Source organism: Populus alba, chromosome 10, assembly GCF_005239225.2.
Source record: "Populus alba chromosome 10, ASM523922v2, whole genome shotgun sequence".
In the NCBI taxonomy this organism is placed as follows: domain Eukaryota; kingdom Viridiplantae; phylum Streptophyta; class Magnoliopsida; order Malpighiales; family Salicaceae; genus Populus; species Populus alba.
Window position 1 is genome coordinate 14,659,647 of NC_133293.1, and position 20,788 is coordinate 14,680,434.

Consider the following 20,788-nt stretch of genomic DNA (forward strand, 5'->3'; position numbering starts at 1 on the left):
TCGTGTCTTAAAAAAATAAAGAAAGAAAGCCAACCACACCGCACCACGTTTTTATCCCAAAACACAATTATACTAGCCATGTCCTTGAAAATTTTGGATTTTCTGACAGTCTGGCAAGTAGTATCAATTTACCACCCCGCTCACTAGCGTCTAGAATAAGCTACTCATATTATTATTATTAATTTTTTCTGGCCTTGCCTTTGCAGTTTGTTTCCAGCGCTTGTTAAGTAATAATTTAATAGGATTGATATATTTCAAAAAATAATTTCTTCGAATCCGAACTTTGAATAAAACATGGAGCTTGGTCACTTTAAGAAGCATAATACCACACCAGAGTACATGTTAGGACACGTGACTTTTTTATTCGCGATTTTTATTAACCTCATGGTTGCTATTTCCAAACCACTAAAGTTATATTAAATAAAAATATAAAACACGAGGGCATTTTATAATAGAAGGCGCAACTATTCACCCAACACAAAATATTATGGAGAATACTATGTATTATTTTCAATTTTATTTTGGTTTTTAAAATTTTATTTTATAAGATTTCATTCTAATTAAACATCAATTACTTCTGATTTCTCAGTTAATGATGAAATTAAAAAAACAAAAATCTAAAAGAAAAAGACACCACACATGAATGGTGTGTTAAAAAATTTCAGAAAACATAAATTTTGATTTTCTAACTTTAAAAATTATGTTAATTTTTAAATTTTAGTACCTCAATTTTTTTTCATATTCAATTTTATTAAAATTTTTTTTTTTTATTTTTTAGTTTTTGTTGAGATAGTAGAGAAAAAGTTGATAGATTCTAGCAATAGAGAAAAAAAATCGTCAACACCAATTTAGACCATCAAAATATTCAATATTTGTGTCAAAATGGTTCAATTTGATGAGAGGTTCATTTATATGCTTTTTTTTTTTAAAAAAAAAAAAACTTTAATTCATGAAAAAAACATATTTGAACTCAAGTATATTTTTGGTTTCGAGTTGATTTTGATTTTTATAGTGTTTTATTTGGTTATTTAGAAGTCATTGATAGATTTATCATGATTTCTAAGGTGTTTTAAATTTAAAAAAAAATGGTTAAAAAACAAGTTTCTAGATCAAAAAACCTTAAACCCTGATTTTTCAACCTTTATATTTGAGCAAATAAGACAACATTGTCTGTTTTTTTTTTTTTTTTTTAATAGGACCCCAAATACAACCCAAAAAAATAAAGATCTAGTCACGTAAGGTCCTAATAAAATGGGCTAGGTGGGTGGCCTGGTTTTTTGAAGTCCTAGCAGTGGCTGACTTTTGTTCATTTGTTTTTTTCCTTTTTTTTTTATATTTTTTCTCATTTTTATATGTATATTAACACCCATTATATTTTTCATTTTGTTTAAATAGTCTATTTTAAATGATAAATATTTTTTTGTTTATGCTTTTAAAATTTTAAAAGTTTTTTTTATTCATCTTAAATTTCTTCTTCTTTTTTTTTAATAATTTTTTGTACAAATAAATTTTATTTTTGAAAATAAAAAATTTCTTAGATACTATTTATAATACATGCAGCATTGAATACTTTTTATTTATTTAATTAATTTAATTTATATTTTATTTTTATTATCATTTGATTGAATAAAAAATTTATTTTAATAAATAAATTTAGCAAACATAATTAAATAAATGTCACGTCTAATAAGATTAAATATTTTAATTTACACGTCTTTTAATTTTTTAAATTTTATTTTTAGTTATCATGTATGATTTTTTTATTTATTTGATTATATATATTTATAAATTTTTTTATTTTTACTAATTTTTTTTAATTACAAAAACATGGTGGAAAAGCCCATGTATATAGTTTTTTTTTATTTGAAAAAAGAAATATGACCCGTGGCGAACGGATAAAAGTATCTGGGATAAATTATTTGACGATCTTCCAATCATCTCGTGAAACAATCCTGTCCATCCATCATGGACATCATGCCCGCGTAAAAAAATATTATTGAAAACCTCGCGATCGATTTCATTCTTCTCACGATACAAAGAATGACAAAACCCAAATTCTGCAACAATATAATAAATTAATGAAGACAACATCTCCAACAACTAGAGTTAATTTTTTACAGGGATTTGTTTTTATAATTTTATATTTGAATTATATTTTTGTCAATATAATAATTACTGAAAATTTATATTATTGTTAATTTAAGAATTTATAAAATTAATTGAGACTACACACAAAAAACTGAAATCAAATATTCACAATAATAATAAAAAAATTATTTTTTTTATTGGTACAATTATTTTATAGGAAACTCCTTATTTTTTGTCATCTTCCATGATTAGATCTCCTATATTGAATTACATATGTTTTAATATATATTTTTTTAAATCATGATAAATATTTTTTTACAGATACATTTCTTTATGATATTTATTTATCTCCAAGCACCATAGCATAAGCCGTCAAATAAAATGAAAACATGTAGTATATTTTAAATTAATATATTCGGTTTAAGTTAAAACGCACAATGACTGTACTGTCACCAGCACCGGGTGAAGAACCAATCAGATAAAAGAAAATCACGTCAGCATACGTCCGTTAAACTAGTAAACGACACACTCACGTAAGGAAGCAACGAGAATCGTTCGTGCCTGGCAAGCTGAAATCGAAGGGGTAGCAAAAATAAATAAAACGTTGAAATTTCCACTGAGAAAAATTGATTAATTTTGAATACTCTTGCTTACTTTCATCTACCCAAATATTAAAAATATATATAAAAATAAATTCCTAGCTATAACCCCCCCTCTCTGCCTCTAGCATAGCGCGTTGGTTCGATTTTTAGGAAATAGAAGAAGATTTCGTGTGAAAGGCAAGTTAAGTTTGGTATGCAATTAGCTATTTTGATTTTATTTTCTTCTTCTTTTTTGTGGTTTTATTAATGGAATTGTGTTTGGATTTTGTTTAATTAAGGTTTGTTTCCATTTTTTTTGGTTGTTCACTCAGTGTACTTGTTGGTTTATTGAAATATGTTTAGGTCTAGGGTTTTTAATTTACGACTTGAATTAGAAAGACCTAAGCTTGGAATTTGTTTATTTGTTTTTAACAGGGCAGTGGATTAAATGAAGGGAAAGGGAGTGTCGAGAGATTGTTCTTGGCGTAGAACTCGATCAGGGAAGAAAACGATAAGGGGCCGCAAAGGTCTAGGGAGTCTTGATAATATTGTTGTGATTGATGTTGACAGTGATGAGTTTGAAAACGTTATTATCGTTGATGTTCCAGAGTCTTTACAACAGAAGCTAAGAGGTTCTAGTGCTGTTAGAGAAGGAAGAAGATCTCCATGCATAATAAGCGTTGACGACGACGACGACGATGAAGAAGAAGAAGAAGAAGAAGAAGAAGAAGAAGAAGATGAATGTTATACAGTGGATGATCATGAAATTAATGAGCAAGTTGATGGTAACTTGGATAGTGATGGCACTTCTAGTCCAAGCAGTCCTGCCTCTGATCATATCGAGAAACCTGTTCACAGGGGTGCTGATGGTTGTCGAGTTGCGGAGGAGAATAGACCTGTGTTCAAGCTGAGAAAGTGCAATAGAACTTATGCTGAGAAAGCTACCTCTAGAAATCGTTATGGTTTAGATTCAGATGCTGAGAAAGCTACCTCTAGAAATCGTTATGGTTTAGATTCAGATGCTGAGAGTGATTCGTCTGAAGATAATACCTCTGATTGTGAAGTTATGGAAGGTTCTTTTGGAGAGGTTCGTGAACAGTGGGAAAAGGCTTCCCTAAAGAGAAAATCCATGCGCTGTAAAGGTCTGGATGATCAGGCTAGTCCATGCAGTTCTCACAGTGATGTTCATCCAAATGTTGAAGTAGAAAACAAGACCAAACAAAATTCAGAACCTGCTGTTTGCTCTAGTTCAAAAAATGTAAATTTTGAGAAAGTAAACTCTTGTGCCTCCATTGATGCTGGAGGTGGAGGTCTAGGTGGTTTTCCTGCCAGTGCCAAGATGGGAAACCCTTTTGCAAAATGTAATCAGAAAGGCGAAAGCTTTTCAGGGTCATGGAAATCGAGAGCAGATGAGAATATTCATTTTCATTGGACTGGTGATGATCTTTTTGGAGGAGAGACATTCACAGGTGATGGTGATATTTCCTGTAACAAGTTTCAAACTGTAAATGGCCCTGGCAGTAAGTTTCCTCCAGGACCTTCTTCACAGTCCAATCAAGTTAAGGATGATAAACAATATCATGATAGAACATGTTTTCGTGATATGGAACAAAACACCACGACAGAGCATTCTTTTCCAAATACCCAAAGAGGGCCTAGCTTGTACTCAGATGATGGGAAAGCAAGTGAGTTGAATGACAATGACTGTTTGTCTGATGGTCACCATTTTGATGAGATACATAATGTTAATAACAGTCAAATTGGTTCAAAGGAGGGAGATAAAGAATTTACTCAGGTGCCATCTAGTTGCAAGACTTGTTCTAATGAGGGAAGATGCAGAGAGAAGTTTGTGTCTTGCACTCAGTCATCTGAGGATAAAGTGGTCGAAAATGTTGTAGCTCCCTCATGGACTACACAAGAAGTCAGTGATGAGAAATCTGATCACTATGAAAGAGCTCCTAGGGAAAAGTCTTCCCAATGTCACGACACACTGTGTAAGCGAGGGATATCAAATTCTGCAGAAGGAAAGGAGGCGTTTACTGATTTTGCATCCAGCAGTCAACTTTGTTATGAAAGGGACCCATTATGTGCTTCACATGCTGATCTTTTGCTTTCTGATGAAAGAGATATAATCAATGAGCGAGAAAAGCTCAAGGAGACTGATGAATACAAGCAAGCAATAGAAGAAGAATGGGCTGCTAGACAGCGACAGCTACAGATTCAGGTTTATTCATAAATTAGTACTTCGATTTGTTGCTGATCATTGTGCTGTGCTAACAAAACATTATTTTAATAATAATTATACACGCATGTAAAGATTGAGGTTGGTCTTATCACAATCATTGTCAATTGACTTCTATTACATTTATATGTTTTCTTAATGCACTTTTTGTGATTATTTCTTTGTCTATGTGAGTGGAGTTGCGGTTGAGTTGGAAAAAATCAGGCTGGGTTGAATAGCTAGTTTCTGCCCCACTTTTTTTTTTTTTTTTAAAATTTTTTTTGAAGACCATGTCTTTAAAATCTCCAGACACTTTAAGCCATGCTTTTGGTGCAAACCATGATCTCCAATTAGCTTTGTTAGAGATTCAAGTTGATTTTTAGTATAAAAGATAAACATCTGATATTAAATGACTTTAGAATGCTCATAAGTAAATGAATATTTCATCTCATTTGCAATTTGTATGTTCCTTCTCAGGCAGAAGAGGCTCGGAGATTGCGGAAGAGAAGAAAAGCTGAAACTTTACGTATTCTGGACATGGAGAGAAGGCAAAAACAGCGCTTGGAAGAAGTGAGAGAGACACAAAAGAAGGTTTGATTCCACATATTCTCCACTTGCATTTATCTATTCGGCATTGCACATGTTGACATCAGTTTTTATAAGTCCTGATCTGTTCTCTGATGCCAAATTTAGGACGAGGAGAATTTGAACAAGAAAGAGAGATTTCGTGTTGAAGTAAGGAAGGAGCTTTATAGATTGGAGGTTACATGCTTTAACATGGCATCATTACTTCGTGGCTTGGGAATCCATGTGGAAGGTGGCTTAAAACCCTTGCCAAACCAGGCAAGTCAAATTCCCATTCACTCTGATTTTACCATCTGTTTCTGAATCATATCAATACACATGATGGGAGTGAAGTCTTGGTTACTTGTTGAATTGATCCATGTTTCCAATGGTCCTCGCATCTTCCAACTTTGCTTTTACTGAAGGTTATGATACAGAAACCTGAATCGATTGTGTTCCATATTGAGCTTTTATATATTACCTTAAACTAATTGGGCCTATAATGATCCTCTGGCAATGCCTTTTATTTATTTATTTATTATTATATATACATGTATTTTAAGAATAGAACCCATATGTATTAGATCTCATTCTCATGCAAGCAGCCTTAGAGAAGTGGCCACCAAGACACCATATATTGTTTGATTCCGTGCATGTCTATATCTTTTAATCCCTTTTAACTGTGTTTAGTGGTCATTTCAGGTGCATGCAGCTTATAAGCGAGCCTTGCTAAAATTACATCCTGACCGTGCATCAAAAACTGACATTCGTCAGCAGGTTGAGGCTGAGGAAAAATTTAAGCTTATTTCTCGCATGAAGGAGAAATTTTTGTCCACCTCATATCACTGAGTTGCAATAAAAGGTTAAAACACCACTAATTTTGTTCATTTGAATTGCTTCTCACTTGAAACGTGCAGCTTTTTATGGTTTTTCATCATTCTGTTGCCAGTCTGGCGAAGAGGGAAATCATATTTGTGAAGCAGTTATAATATTATGTGACCAGAGAAATTATTGTCATAGAGTGTTCTTTCCACATCTTGTGGGTCTGTTAAGAATAGAGTTTGGAGCACTGTGAGAACTGCATGGACTTACATAATCATTAATTTCAGGATCTGTGTGACTAGTTAAGATGCGTGCAAGTCGGTCCAAACTCTCGTTGACATATAAAACATGCACTGTCCTTCCAGTAGCTGCCCTGGAGATTTACTTCGGATGTCAAAACCTTGAATTCTTGGAATATATCAATCTGCTTTCGTTCATATTGATGCCTCAATATTTCAAGCATCGCACCCTCACCTGCTGAAATTACTGGAATCATACCTTATAGACAAAAACAACATGAGATTTTTTTTTTAAATTAATTATATATCAGCTTCATGAACTTTACAAAAGAAAATTGAAAGCAAGAATTAATTTAGTCCCAAACTCTGCATGAAAATCATGGCTGGCCAGTTTCCTCATCTTAAACCGCTTTTCAAATTCTGACGTTGCAAGCCCATTCCCTAGGTGCTTCTGCACATGGCTTTCAACTTCTATTTTAGGGTATGCTGCTTCTTTGTTGTTCGATACCTCTTTGATCAGCCCCGGTTCAGTGATTACCAATCGAGCTAGTGTACCATGCCAATAAAGGAAGTCTTCCCTACAGAAATTTGTTTCACAGATAATTGATAGGATTATTGGAAGTTTATATATTTTTCATAGGGAAATTAAGTCCTTATATTTTTATGTTATTGTAAGCTAGTCCTTTGTTTTACATTTTTTATGAGTCCTATATTTTAAGCAAGAAAGTCATTAGAGTTAACTATAACTTAGTCTTTATAGTTTAATGAAAGTAATTAGTTAATATCCATAGTTTCAGAAGCTACATGTTTAATCCCTACATTTTCAATCTGCTTATAACCCAGTCCTTCCGTAAATTCCATGCTCTTTTCAAATTTGTTTTTTTTTATTTTTTTATTTTTTTAAAGGGACTAAATTGAGGCTTTCAATGTTAGTCAAGGGACTATCAATTAGTTCTGATACTACAATGACCAATTAATTTGTTACAAAAAACTACAGGGACAAAGTTATAACTAACTCCAATCATTATTGATATATATAAAAAAGAGAAGATTGTCACCGTAAAGCTTCATCCATGCATAAATGTGAGGTTGAATCATAGGAAACAGATGATGTGATAATTCATGAGCACTGTTCTTTGTTTCATTTATCATGTTGATAATCTCTTTGGTATTCCCTTACAAATTGTATTCCCATACAGAAATTTGTAAGAAGGTCCTTTGATTCCCCGTGGCTTCATCCGAGACTGAACAAGAGTTGGAGTCCACCATACTTCGTTAAAGAATTTGATGAAAATTGTGATCATTTATAAACACAAATAATTTGAAAAGCAGATTAAGTACATGAACTATGGTGAATTGTTAAACCTAATGTACTTGAGTTTAGCTATGTGTTAAACCCGAGTAGATGTGGGTTTAGCAAGTGATCATACTCAATATTTTTGAATTCAGTTACGTGTTAAGCCCGAGTGCATATAGCTCTAACAAGTTACTAGATCAAACATCACTAGGCTTGGTATCATGCCAAGCCTAGATAGATATAGAACTGACAATCTTTATAGATCTTATATTAGATCACAAGACTTTGTTTTACACTTAACATAAAATATTAAGCTCAATGATAATCATCTTCTCCCCATATTTCAGGATTTTGATGAAGTGCTAAAGTTGAAATGAGGACTTCCATATTAGCTGGAACAGTTATTTTTCCCATTTTAATTTCCCTTTCAACTCTCCTTATCACAACAGCAGCAGGAGAATATAGTCTTAGAGATTCATATACTCATTTACAAAGAAGAAAAGACAGAAAATATAGTCAAAGAACTGAATCAAATGGTAAAATGTTGCAAAGTTCATAATTTTGGTTAGAAGCCGTGGTGGCATGGTTGCTTACAATTTTCAATTTTGCAATGCTGTGTTGACTTGGATTTTGTTGGCCAAATAATTCAAGCACCTCATTCCTTGCTTTATCTTGCTAATCTGTGTGAATTGCTAGAAGAAGAACACTCCAGGTAAGTGAGCTTGATGTCATTTCCTGCCCACCTACATAAAAAGTCTTGCACTCATCAATGAGGTCATCTACTGATATTTTCTTGGTCTTATCCGAATCGTGATAGGCCTCTAGGAGCAATCCAAAGAAATCATGTCCATAGCCATCTATATTTCCTAACATTGCCTCTTGCTCTCTTTTCTTCATCATGTTCATGAAAGAGCTTCTTATTGTCGCTTCCAGATTTTCTGATTCAATGTCATCACTTGTCTTAAAAAAATTTCTGCAACAACAGGAAAGGCCATTCATTTGTGCAAAATTAGAACCTTGTAGATATGACAAAGTGGGAGCCTGAAAATGAGAAAAGTAAAAGATTTAAAAATTCTGGTCAGCCAGATAATTCTCTACAAGGAAAAACTCATTTCAGGCATGATTATGACGATGCATGCACATATATGCTGTTTACCCAATTCCAGGAATTCTAATTCTGTAATTGTTTCCTGAAATAATGTGAGCCATCCTCGTTAGCATATCAAATATGTGCTGCCCTTCCAAGTAGCTGCTTCCAAAAGCTGTCCTGGAAATAATTTCTGATGTTAAAACCTTAAACTCTCGAAATACATCCATCTCCTTGCTCTCATAATGTCTCCATCTTTCAAGCATAATCTCTGAACTGGCAATCATTGCTGGAATCATATTCTGCAGAACATAAAAACGATGCTTAGTAGTTGTTGGTTGAATTACCCTAGGTGGGTAAATTTCATAGATACTTGTGCTGTTTATCTACTTCAATAGTAGTTTAATTAAATATCTGCTAGCTTCACGAACAGTTCAAACCCAAAACAAGAATTTACTTTTAAGCTCCCTCCATGGAAAGCATGGTTGGCCAGTTTTCTCATCTTTAACCACTGTTCACCTTCTGATGTGACAAGTCCATCCCCTAGGAGCTGCTTTACGTAATTTGGGGCCTTTGCTTTGGGGTATGCTCTATCTTTGTTGTTCAATATCTCCTTGATCGGCCCAGGTTCTGTGATGATCAACTGTCGTTGTGGACCGTACCATTGAAGAAAGTTCATCCCTGTACAGAAATTTGTAGTCAAAGTTAAATTATATAATTCTGCAGACATTTTGTTGATATCAAAAGTTATAATTCATCTAAATTTAAGCTAGGATATTGCTTTTTATCTAAAGTATGAGAAGATTGTTATCGTAGAGCTTGATCCATGAATAAATGTGAGGTTGAATTATAGGGAATGTATGATGTAGTAATTCCTTGGGACTGTTCCTAATTTTACTTATCATGTTGACGATCTGTTTGGTGTTACCATGCAGGAATCTATAAGAAGGGCCTTTGATTCCTTGTGACTTCATCGACGACTGAATGCGAATTGGAGTCCACCACACTTTATGAAAGAACTTGACGAGAATAATGACAATGGATAAGAACAGACAGCTTGAAAAGTAGAATATTGGGTTCGCCATTGCTGCTAGAAGAGTGTGTTCTTCACTGACCGAACATATACAGAGAAACCCTGGTTTTAATAAAGAGGGCTTTGGTATCTTGGAATTGTTGTTTACATGAGAGAAAACTAAATTCCCATCTGGCTCTATCCTCTAGACAGGTAGCAAAAACAACAACCACCTGTAGATAGTGAGCTGCATTGTAGAATCCATCGAAAAAAGCAGTCCAAGACAACCTGTCCAAAATCACAACCTTGAAAGAACTTGCTCGTTTAGCATTTTGCTAGTTTTGATTTTCCTAGAGTTGTCTTCTTGTTCTTTGTTTTGTTGATGACAATTTTATGAACCGGATGAATAGTAAATCCAAACAGATTTGAATGGATGGATTTTTTTTTTTAATAATAATCTTACTCGATAATATTGTAAAACTCGATTCAAACCTAAACCTAACAAAAATACATAATGGATATGCAGTAAGTTACATGAAAAAAAAAAAAAATACATACAATTAACAATCCATCTAATTTGTATCAACAATTTGGTCTCCTGTTGCTGACGTGGTGCAATTCATTATCTTAACTATCACCAAAGCAATGGCCTTTTGCCGGCAGTCTGGAGACAACTTTCAGACATTGAAAACTACATGAACGTGGCGTTAAATATCATGCTTGATGACATTTATGGTAGCTGTGATCTGAGAAAACTTAGGAAAGTCTTCTCTCTCTTTTTTTATTTATTTATTTATTAATATAAATATCGAGCTAGGTTACACATAATTCAATTAATTTTATTAACTCTAAAATTAACACTCATATAAACCTTAACCTATTATGTAAGTCTTCTCTTTTCTTGTTTGAACAAGATGAAGATGCGAGACACCAGAAAACTTCTCTCTCGTCTTTTTGTAGACGACAAACAGCACCGTAAGTTCAATTAAGGATGGATTTATAAGCCTTGCTGTAATCGTCCAAACACAAATAATTAAAAAGTTAACTAAAACTTTGTCTCTATAGTTTAGCAAAATCAATTAACTAGTCCCCATGGTATTTCAAATTACATATTTGATCTCTATGTTTTTTAAACAATTTATAACTTCTTTTTATCTATTTTAATTTTCAATTAACCAATCCATGGTTTTAAAACTGCTGATGTAAAGAAAAAAAAGAACAATATGTTAATGAGATCTTAGAACATAATAAAAGAAAATGTTTTGAATTGCGGTTAAATTATATTTTAAAATTTTTTAAATTTTTTTAGTTTAAATTTTTTTTTAGATTATTTTTTTTAATATACTTATAAATTTTTTTAAAATAAAAAAATATATTTTTAATAAAATATACTTTAAAAAACAAAATCTCTAAAATCTCCCTTAGCATCACAGCAGTTAAATGCCGTCGTCAACATTCACAACATGTGTACACAGCAAGCGTTACTTAGACCTGATGTCCAATTATTTTTCACCACCACTTTTGGGAACATAGCTAAAACACTTTTTAGTGTGTGTGTATAAAATTCTAGATATTTTAATGTATTAATTAAAAAAAATAAAAAAAATTATTTTAATATATTTTTAAAATTAAAATATTTTAAAAAATAATCGCACGTAAAATACCAAACACTTACTTACAGCACAGCCTCTCGATGTCTTTTCAGTTATTTTTAAAAAAAAAAGTCCCTCTATCTCCAATACTACAGTGTAGGACATGTCTTTTTTTTTTTTTTTTTTTTTTTTCAAGTTTCTGGATTGAATTTTTAGGTTTGTTGTGGTTGATTTTTCCTAGGGGTTTGGGTTTGTTGTGGTTGAATGGGTTGTCTTCCCATGGGTTTCAATTTACAGAGCATTAGAGCTTTTGGTTGCAGTGAATTTAACAGAGCATGGGAGCTTTTGGAAGATGAAAGATGCTTGCAATTGATCTGCGTAAATTATTTGTTGGGGGAGAAAGACAGTCTTTAGGAGACAAGAGACACTTTTTGTTAATAAAAAAAAGGAAAGTGTTTTTCTTAAAATAAAAGAAAGGAAAACACTTTCCTGTCGTATAGCTTCATTTTTTTCATTGACTGGAATTGAGTTTTCTTTGACTGATTTTCCTTATACTTGCCAAACATGGAAAAGTGAGGAAAATGGTTTTCAGGAAAATGAATTCCTGAAAACAAACAAGGCATCAATCTTAATTTCTAGTTTTTTTGTCTTACTCCAAAATCTTCAATTCCGGCCTCAGGTAGAACCATATTCTTCAAGGCGGAGGCTAACGTGTTCAGGTTTCTCTTGATTGCTAATGTTAGGTTTCAATTTCGGATTCAAAATCTTGCACATAGATTAGGGTTTCGATTTTGAATGAATATGAATTGTTCAATTTGACTGTTAAACTGCTATAATCCGTGCTTAATCTTTGTTTGTTACGGATTGTTTTGGTTTGTTTGATGGGAAAGTTAAGTGAAAGTAAACAAACCTATTCCACTAAAGCAATTTCATTTCATTTAACTCAATTTCTCAACTCACAAGAAGATTTACTAGCCATTGTTTTATGCCTGCTCTTTTTTATGTCTCTGCCTGGTGGTGAATCACTTCTTGAAGCTACTAAACAAGTTTACTTTGTTATGTCTTGACTCATTAAATTCATGTTAGACAAAATAATGATGATCTTAGCATATGCTATAACGTTCCCACATGAGTGAAGTTTGGTTGACTGATTTTTGAAAGGATAAAAGAAAATGGTGTATTTTAATCCCACTGAAAGCTAATAATATGTCATCATGATTAATTAGAGGCCCTTTATTTGTTGAATGTAGTTATCACTGTAGCATAGTTGGCTTTTAAATGTTAAAAAATTGACCCAAAGCTGATATCCGGGTACTGCAGGTTGGTGCGAAGGTTGCTTTCAGCAACCTATTAATTGTTTCAAACTGTATTCTATTATCAGAGCTAGAGAATTCAAGATTAGAATTATGTTCGAATGTACTCACAAACCAGGGCACATAACAATTTTTTCTCAATCTGGCATGTTGAGTTATGAGGCTTTAAGTTCAGAAATTCTTGACATGCTTGTGTTTATTTGCTATATCTATTTTATAAACCTGTTTACTAAGGTTTATGTCCTCAAAACTTCTCTTACTTTTGTACAAAGCATATGCAGCTTCGTAGAATTTTGCTTGGTTTACCTTGCAGTTTTTTGACCGCCTTGATAGAATATTAAATATATGTTGCTTGATGTATTAAAACATTTGTTCAGTTTCAAATTTATATAGGTTTTTCTTAGAATTACAATGGGAATTGAATATTTGATTTTGTCCTACTGAAACAGGAAAGTGGGACTGGAAAGGCCTATTGTTGCATTATTACTGGACTTACAGCTCTATCTGGAGATCATTTTTCTACAAGCGCAAACTGATATTAGTAGAATCTTCCATCTGGAAATGGATTTCAAGTATCTTCTATCTTTAATACAATTTGGTGTCTTTCCTGTAGATACTTGATCAAAATCTGGGATGTTAGTTGGTATCTACAATCATTATTACTGGCAACTGACGTTTTAAAATATCTTAATTATCCGTAAAGTATGCTCTCGTATAAACTTCAACAAAACCAACAGCTTGTGTTGTATGTGCATAAAATGTAATAGCATGGTGATCAATAGCAATGCTGGTATTGTTCACGAGCTATCTTGAATCAGCTAGTTGTGGCTGTGGTGACACTGAAACTAATTAAGAAGGAAGTTCTTAAGAACTAAACTCTTAGCATGGGTCCTAGCATTCAGAATACGATGATGCTTGAAATGATTGCATTCTGTGGCTATGAGCACCCTAGTGCAGATGAGATAATGTAATTGGAACAGGAGTCACTATTTTGGATGCAGAATATTATTTTCACCAGAGCTTAGACCAAGAAACTTATGGTGTGGGTTGGATGAACTTTAAGTGGGTGGTCTCAAGTAGAAGAAATTTAGCTGGGGCATTATTTTAGGGCTTCAACTTAAGATTTTTGAAACTGTACTAAATCCATGGACGATAGTTTGCTCTTCTATTTAAAGTAGCAGAAACTTGACAAGTGAAGAAGGTATCCTTTGCAGTATGCGTTGTTCTGTTAATGAATTTCTTAATTATGTTAAGGTCTGCCAATGAGGAAACAAAATTTCTTAATTCATTACCTCCAACTGAAAGAGAGGATATTCGTTGTTACAAAAACGCTGATTTTGCTATGGCTACAAATTGCAAGGGTGATTTGGAGCTCCATATGAATGTTTTTTTTTTTTTTTGGATTCGAGGAAACCCCACCCTCCAGAAAGCGCACTTTGTGGGCCCAGATAAACGAGTAAAACCCCGGCTGTCCCAGGCTCTTACAAGAAGTGCACGCCCTGACTCGAACTCAAGACCTGCTGTGCAGATCTCAAGCCCTTTGCCACCACGCTACACCCCTTGATATGAATGTTGATGGGCTAGAATCTGGCTTTTTGTGAATTAATAGTCTGCAGTTTGATAGGCCTTCCGTGGCATTCTCTTGTTACTCTCTGAACATGAACTGAAGTCAAAAGCCATGAGAGAAATGTGCAAAATCATCTATGAATTATGTGGAGCAGGGAGTAACGGTAGGCATTGGGCTAGTTCTGCGTCAAATCTTATAAAAGATTTTTACCTGTAGCTTCATTGTTCTATATACATCCATGTTAGAAGAAAAGGTTTGAAAGGACTTTGTTTTTTAACGAGTGAATTACCAGTAGTTGAGCTTGGATAATGCTTGCGTGGCGGGTACAGTCCATTTTTGTATTATGGCTTATTTTGAGAGTGACCGAATTACCTAGTGTTGGAACCCGTGAGATTGACCCTAAAGCAGAGGTTTTTAAGCTTTCGGTGATTACAATTGAAGACCTTAGAATGTGAATGCGGAGTGCTCGATTATTCTTCATCTTCTTATCCTGTATCAAAGTTTTACATTCAAAGATGTTTGGCTGAAATTTTGCAACTCCTGATTTATATGCTTGGTAAATACAAAGTTCAGTTCATTTTTACAATGTCTGGTATTTCTACTGGATATCAGCGACGACATTGTAATTGAGCATGGTCCACACTAGTCAAGGGACCGTTTAATTATATTAACATACACAAAGAAAAAGGGGAAAGGAACAGGAAAGAACATTTTTTTTTTTAGTTGCTTGATTTTTTTTCTTTCAATTGCAACTTTTTTTTTTTTTTTAATCAAACTGGCTATTAATTTCTTATAATTTGTTATAGAAAAACGTAGTTGAAAGATATAGGACCAGAGGCAAAATGTTTGACCAATCTAAAATTAGCATGACAGTTCTTTTTATCACTCAATTTTTGTTTTTTTGATTTAATCCTTTTATTTTTAGAAAGTTTCATTTCAGTTTTAAATTTTACTTTTTTATTTTTCAGTCTATAATTTAAGAGAGAAAAGAGAAATCATCAAATTACAATGATAGAGAGACAAAGTTATCAATTCTTTACAATTCGATAAGAGGAGTTAGATGGTGGTGATTTTTTTTTCTACAAACAAGCCTGAAAATACAGATCGAGTTTTGTTTTAATTTTTTTTTGTTTGGTTGATTTTTCAATTTTTGGAAGGTTTTATGATGTTTTAGGGGTAATTAGTTGTTTTAGGCATGCTTGTGTGTTGATTATTTGGTGTTTTATGGCGGAAATGAGATGCAATAAATGAGTTTTTTTGGCCAAAATCTCAATTCTCTAAATGGATTCTAGGTTTATAAGTAACGCGTCGTTCACTTCAACAAAGATGATGTGATGATGTATCATTTTTTTATATATAAAAAGGATAGATGGGGGCGATTGTCTGCCCCTGGCCAAAGGGAAAAAACATTGGCCTAGCATTAACTTCCTTTTCCTTTCCTTTTTTTTTTTTTTAAAAATTCTTTTTAGTTATATTTTTCTTTTAAATTTCTTGACGAACCTTTTTTTTTTCTTGCGTTATTTTTTATTATTTAAATTTAGATTAGACAGGTCACACCATAAGACATGAGTCCACCTAAAACATTATCATTTTAATATTTATAAAAAAATTAAACAACAAGGTATATAAATTTTTTAATCAAATATAATTTTCACCGAGTTAAACAAGTTGTGATTAGACTTACCAAATCAACCAGTCATATTAATTTAATTTTCATATAATTTAAATTAAATACTTTAATTGGTGTAAAACATAGCATTATGATGATATTAGCTCATAAGAACCTTAGTCAATTTTACTAAGCGTACAACTTCAAAATTTGAATTCACAATCAAAAGTTTTCTTGTTGCTAAAAATCATGTTAAAAATGTTTGTATATTTTTTTTGCACCAATTTTTTTTATCAGTACCGCAACGAAGCACCGATGACTAGTTTGATACTATAGGGATTGAATAATTTATTTTGATAAACTATGCAGGGACTAGGTAAAACAAAAACTGCTATTGAAGAACTGTTGCCACCATGTCTGTCAAGAGATCTGTTAGTAGCCCTACTTTTCAGAAAGAGAATATGACATACAATCCTATCACCTGTGTGTTTGACAAGTTTACACATTCTGTATCCTTGACTAGATTACTGTTTAAAACCCAACTAAATTTGTTTCTTCCTTCTGATAGGCAAGTCTTCCCTGTCGGTAAAATTATTTCCCTGTCATGTTGCAGCATCAACCACCGCCATAATGTGAGGTTATCCTTCCCTTCTGATTATTCAATTACAGATATCGTCGGCAATGGAAAGATTATAAATTAGGGGGCCACAACTATTGATGATGCCCTTCTCATCACTGACAATTCTGAGAGTGACAATTGACAGGTATGTTACACCAGAACAGAAAAAAAAAAAAAAAAAAGGCAATTTGACTTTTAGAGATTGTGCAAGTGCCTAAATTAAACGGCTAGAAGTTTTGTCGTGGAATCTTTATATGGAATTGTAAGCAACTTCTTTCAACCATTCCGAGATGCCATTTTCAGCCTTAATTTATATCATTTGGAAGTCGAAATGCGGTGAAATGTTGCGAAATGAGATGGAATAATTCATTCTAGGCAAGGAACTAACATGATGAGATTATGGATAACATAAACTTGCCTTGTGGATCATATATCCTTACTCCTCCATTAGAGCTTTCAAGCAGTATTTGCTAAGCACATTGCTCAGACGGAATTTGATCCATCTGTACGTTCTTCGAAGTTAATAACCATGTTTAATTGTGCAGAGACTTTCTTTATGTGGCATAGATCCATTTATGTCTAATAAATGAATTATATTTCCATAACTTCCTGCATCAGATTTATTTCAAAGTCTTTGTTTTCACCAATACTATCTGCGTTTTGCAGTCCAAGTGTAATCTAGCATATCTCAAGCAAGCCCCTATTTTACAGTGCCTCGAATAGGATTTGAAGTCCATATCGTGGGCTTATTGTTAGAATGTGCTCCGGTGAGTGGACATAGGTGGGTGACAAAGTGAACCTGTAATGCTGTAGGATCATAGAGAGCGCAATCTTAATTTCTGAAAGTGCAAAGTTCAAGCCCACACAACTTCGAGGTCCCAGGCCGAATGGAAGAAAAGCAGTGGCATTATTCTTCGTAGCTTCGGCCACCCCGCCGGCAAATCTTTCTGGTTTGAAAAGGTGAGCATCTTCCCCCCATATTTGTGGATTATTGTGAAGTGCAAGTACTGACAAACTCAGAGTCATCTTTGCCGGAACAGTTAGCTTCCCCAGTTTGACTTCCCTTTGCACTTCTCTCGTGAGATTGAAAACTGGAGGATATAGCCTTAAAGACTCATTAACAATCATGGTCATCTACAGGGAAAAAGCAGAGAATTTATATACCTAGCTGGTCAGAAGTAACATGTTGATGCACAGATTGATGAATTTGAGTAGGCACTAGGGAACTACGGTATGCTTACAGTTTTCAGTCTTCCAATACTATCAGGACATGGATTTTGCTGGCCAAATATTTGAAGCACCTCCTCCCTTGCTCTGTTTTGCCAATCTGTGTGAATTGCTAGAAAGAGAAGCGTCCAGGTAAGTGAGCTTGTGGTTGTTTCATGTCCAGCAACATAAAAAGTCTTGCACTCATCGATCAGATCATCTATTGATATTTTCTTGGTCTTATCATTTTCGTGATAAGCCTTTAGAAGTAGACCAAGAAAATCACTTCCATAATCATCTGGTTCAGTACCCACCATCACCTCTTCTCTTCTCTTTATAACCTTTAACATAGAGTCCCGTATCCCTCGATCAAGTTTCTCTGATTCAATATCATCCCTTGTTTTGAAAAATTTTCTGCCAGAACAGAATACTAATAACTATGCATGCGAAAATGAATTGAAAAAAAAAAAAAAAAAACTTGTAGGAAAAACAAAAAGACACCAACTACACTACTATAAATCATGTTTTAGTAGAAAAGGAGAGGTATGATGCATACTTAATCCCAGAAATTCCAACTTTATAGTTGTTTCTGCCAACTATGAGAGCCATTCTCGTCAGCATATCAAAGATGTTTTTCCCTTCCAAATAACTGCTTCTGAAAGCAGCCCTGGAAATAATCTCTGATGTTAAGACCTTGAATTCTTGGAAGACCTCAATTTCCTTGATTCCCTCCCGTCTCCATCTGTCAAGCATTGTCTCTACACTCACGATCATTGCTGGAATCGTCCCCTATAAGAAAAATGATCTGTTTGTTCAATTTAGTTTCTGGAATACTTGCATCAGTACACTTTGCTGTAAATCCCGTCAACAATGCAAACATCACAAGCAATAACTTACTTTCAAGCTCTCTGCATGAAACGCGTGGATCGCTAGTTTACGCATCTTAAGCCATTTTTTACCTTGGGACAAGACAAGCCCATCCCCTAAGAGCTTCTCTGCATAATTTTGGATCACTAATTTAGGGTATGCTCCATCTTTATTGCTCAATACCTCTTTGATCAGCTTAGGTTCAGTGATCACCAGTTGAGCTTGGGGACCATACCAATTAAGAAAGTTCATCCCTGGTAGCATTTGCAAATTTTAGAATTTTCATTTAAATAAACTTCCAATCAAGAATACAATCCTTGAGAACATATAAATCTTACCATATAGCTTGATCCATGAATAAACATGGGGTTGAATTCTAGCAAGCATCTGGTGTGATAGTTCCATTGGACTGCTCATGATTTCATTTCTCATATTGTAAATCTCTTTGGTGTTTCCATGCAGGAACCTGTAAGGAGGACCTTTCATGCCTTGTGACCTCATCGCAGATTGTATTCGAATTGGATCCCACCATACTTTGTTGAAGAACCTTATGAGATGTAGAATGAAAAGCACAGAGAGGCAACTTAGAATGAAAATTATCAGGGCTTCCATTACTTCCACTTCTAGAGTTATTGTCAACCCAGTGATTCACTCATTAACAAGGGCTCAGGAAACGTGAGAGGTTTGCAGAGGAAATAAAATATGTACTAGTTTTGTTTTGGTGTCAGAGGGAAAAAGATGTTTTATTTTGAAAATCACATGTTCTTTTCCGCCCCAAGTCACATTCTAAAACAAACCTGTCCAGAACATTAACGAGAGATTCCATTTTTAACCAGGCAGCTAGCTTACTTGGTTGTCACATGCCTCTCAGCTAATGGATGTGGCAAAGAAAAAAGTTTGTCTGATGGCGATTTTTTTTTTTTTTAATTCTTCACCAGCAACGTAACTTTTCCTTGCGGGTACCATTCTCCCTCTGAGGATCCCACTGCCACAGGACCACAGTTGATGGTGATCTTTTATTTTTATTCCCTTTTCTATTAGAATAAGTTCAAATCTGTTAGTTTTATAGCTTATACCGCTATGTGTGGGCGCATGCCTGAATTATTATTGTTTTTTCATCAAAATTGACTTTCAGCATACGTGTTTTAAGAATGAAAAAAAATCTGAATTAACTAGAGTTAGAATAATAAATTTATAACCCAGATAATAAAAACCAAATCAACCCAACCCAGGTTGAAGAATTGAATATAAGCCAGTGAAAGTTATTTTTACCTTATTTGTTTTTGTTTTGTTTTGTTATTATCACTATAATGTGGTTTGACGTGCATTGGTATGCTTTACAAACACCAGAAAAGCAACAATGGTAACAAAAGCAAGCACCTTCTCTCAAAGCTTTCTCCATGGAAAGCGTGATTGGCTAGTTTACGCATTTTTAACCTCCGGATAACACTGGTCCATCCACAAATAACTTTCTGATGCATTTCCGGGACCCTCCTTTGGAAAATGCGTCCTCACTGCTGTTGAAAATCTCCTCAACCATCTGAGGATCTGTGACCACCAATTGAGCTCGAGTACCATGCCACTAAAGGGGGTTAGTCTCTGTACCAATTTGTAGACGTATTATTGCAAGCTGGTTCAAGAATTCTACCGAGAACACTGGTTCAAGAATTCTACTGAGAACACTATCACTGAAAATCCTAATCAATTATTATTCTTACCACAGAGCTTGACCCATGAATAAATGTGTGGCTGAGCTTTTGGGAGTGTATGATCTTGAACTGAGAACACTATCACTGAAAATCCTAATCAATTATTATTCTTACCACAGAGCTTGACCCATGAATAAATGTGTGGCTGAGCTTTTGGGAGTGTATGATGAGACAAATGATCGATGGGATTGTTCAAGCTCTCCTTTCCCTTATTGTTGATCTATTTTGTGTTTCCATGGAGGAATATGTAAGTAGCGCCTTTTATTCCTTGTGATCTCATAATTGATCGCAAGAAAATTGGATTCTGAAGGACTTGCGAGAATAAAGAGGAGGTATAAACAGCCAACCCGAAAGCCAAGTTAATTTTTGATAAACCTAAATTTAATGGGAAAAAA

At 33.9% G+C, this 20,788-nt stretch overlaps 3 protein-coding genes across 6 annotated transcripts; 1 reads left to right on the plus strand and 2 right to left on the minus strand.

Moving 5' to 3' along the window:
- Positions 1-2,641: 2,641 nt before the first annotated feature.
- On the plus strand, positions 2,642-10,359 carry LOC118046702 (uncharacterized). 4 transcript variants are annotated; one of them, XM_035055710.2, is made up of 6 exons: positions 2,642-2,867; positions 3,105-4,893; positions 5,368-5,481; positions 5,584-5,733; positions 6,157-6,316; positions 9,835-10,359. In XM_035055710.2, exons 2-5 carry the CDS (start codon positions 3,118-3,120, stop codon positions 6,301-6,303), a joined length of 2,187 nt encoding a protein of 728 aa, XP_034911601.1. In that variant the 5' UTR covers positions 2,642-2,867; positions 3,105-3,117; the 3' UTR covers positions 6,304-6,316; positions 9,835-10,359. The 4 variants fall into 4 exon arrangements, with proteins under 4 accessions (XP_034911601.1, XP_034911615.1, XP_034911607.1 ...); XM_035055724.2 differs by lacking the exon at positions 9,835-10,359 and adding an exon at positions 6,564-6,713; XM_035055716.2 differs by lacking the exon at positions 9,835-10,359 and adding an exon at positions 6,404-6,471.
- LOC118045764 (cytochrome P450 CYP749A22) lies at positions 8,488-9,984 on the minus strand. The gene is made up of 4 exons (XM_035054481.1): positions 9,828-9,984; positions 9,357-9,580; positions 8,969-9,201; positions 8,488-8,785 (listed from the first exon to the last, which is right to left on the minus strand). The coding sequence occupies exons 1-4, from the start codon at positions 9,982-9,984 to the stop codon at positions 8,488-8,490; spliced, it is 912 nt and encodes a 303-aa protein (XP_034910372.1).
- A 6,843-nt stretch (positions 10,360-17,202) lies between the features above and the next one.
- On the minus strand, positions 17,203-19,660 carry LOC118046738 (cytochrome P450 CYP749A22). The gene is made up of 5 exons (XM_035055750.2): positions 19,023-19,660; positions 18,715-18,938; positions 18,374-18,606; positions 17,853-18,231; positions 17,203-17,745 (listed from the first exon to the last, which is right to left on the minus strand). Exons 1-5 carry the CDS (start codon positions 19,294-19,296, stop codon positions 17,317-17,319), a joined length of 1,539 nt encoding a protein of 512 aa, XP_034911641.1. The 5' UTR covers positions 19,297-19,660; the 3' UTR covers positions 17,203-17,316.
- Between the last annotated feature and the right edge of the window lie 1,128 nt (positions 19,661-20,788).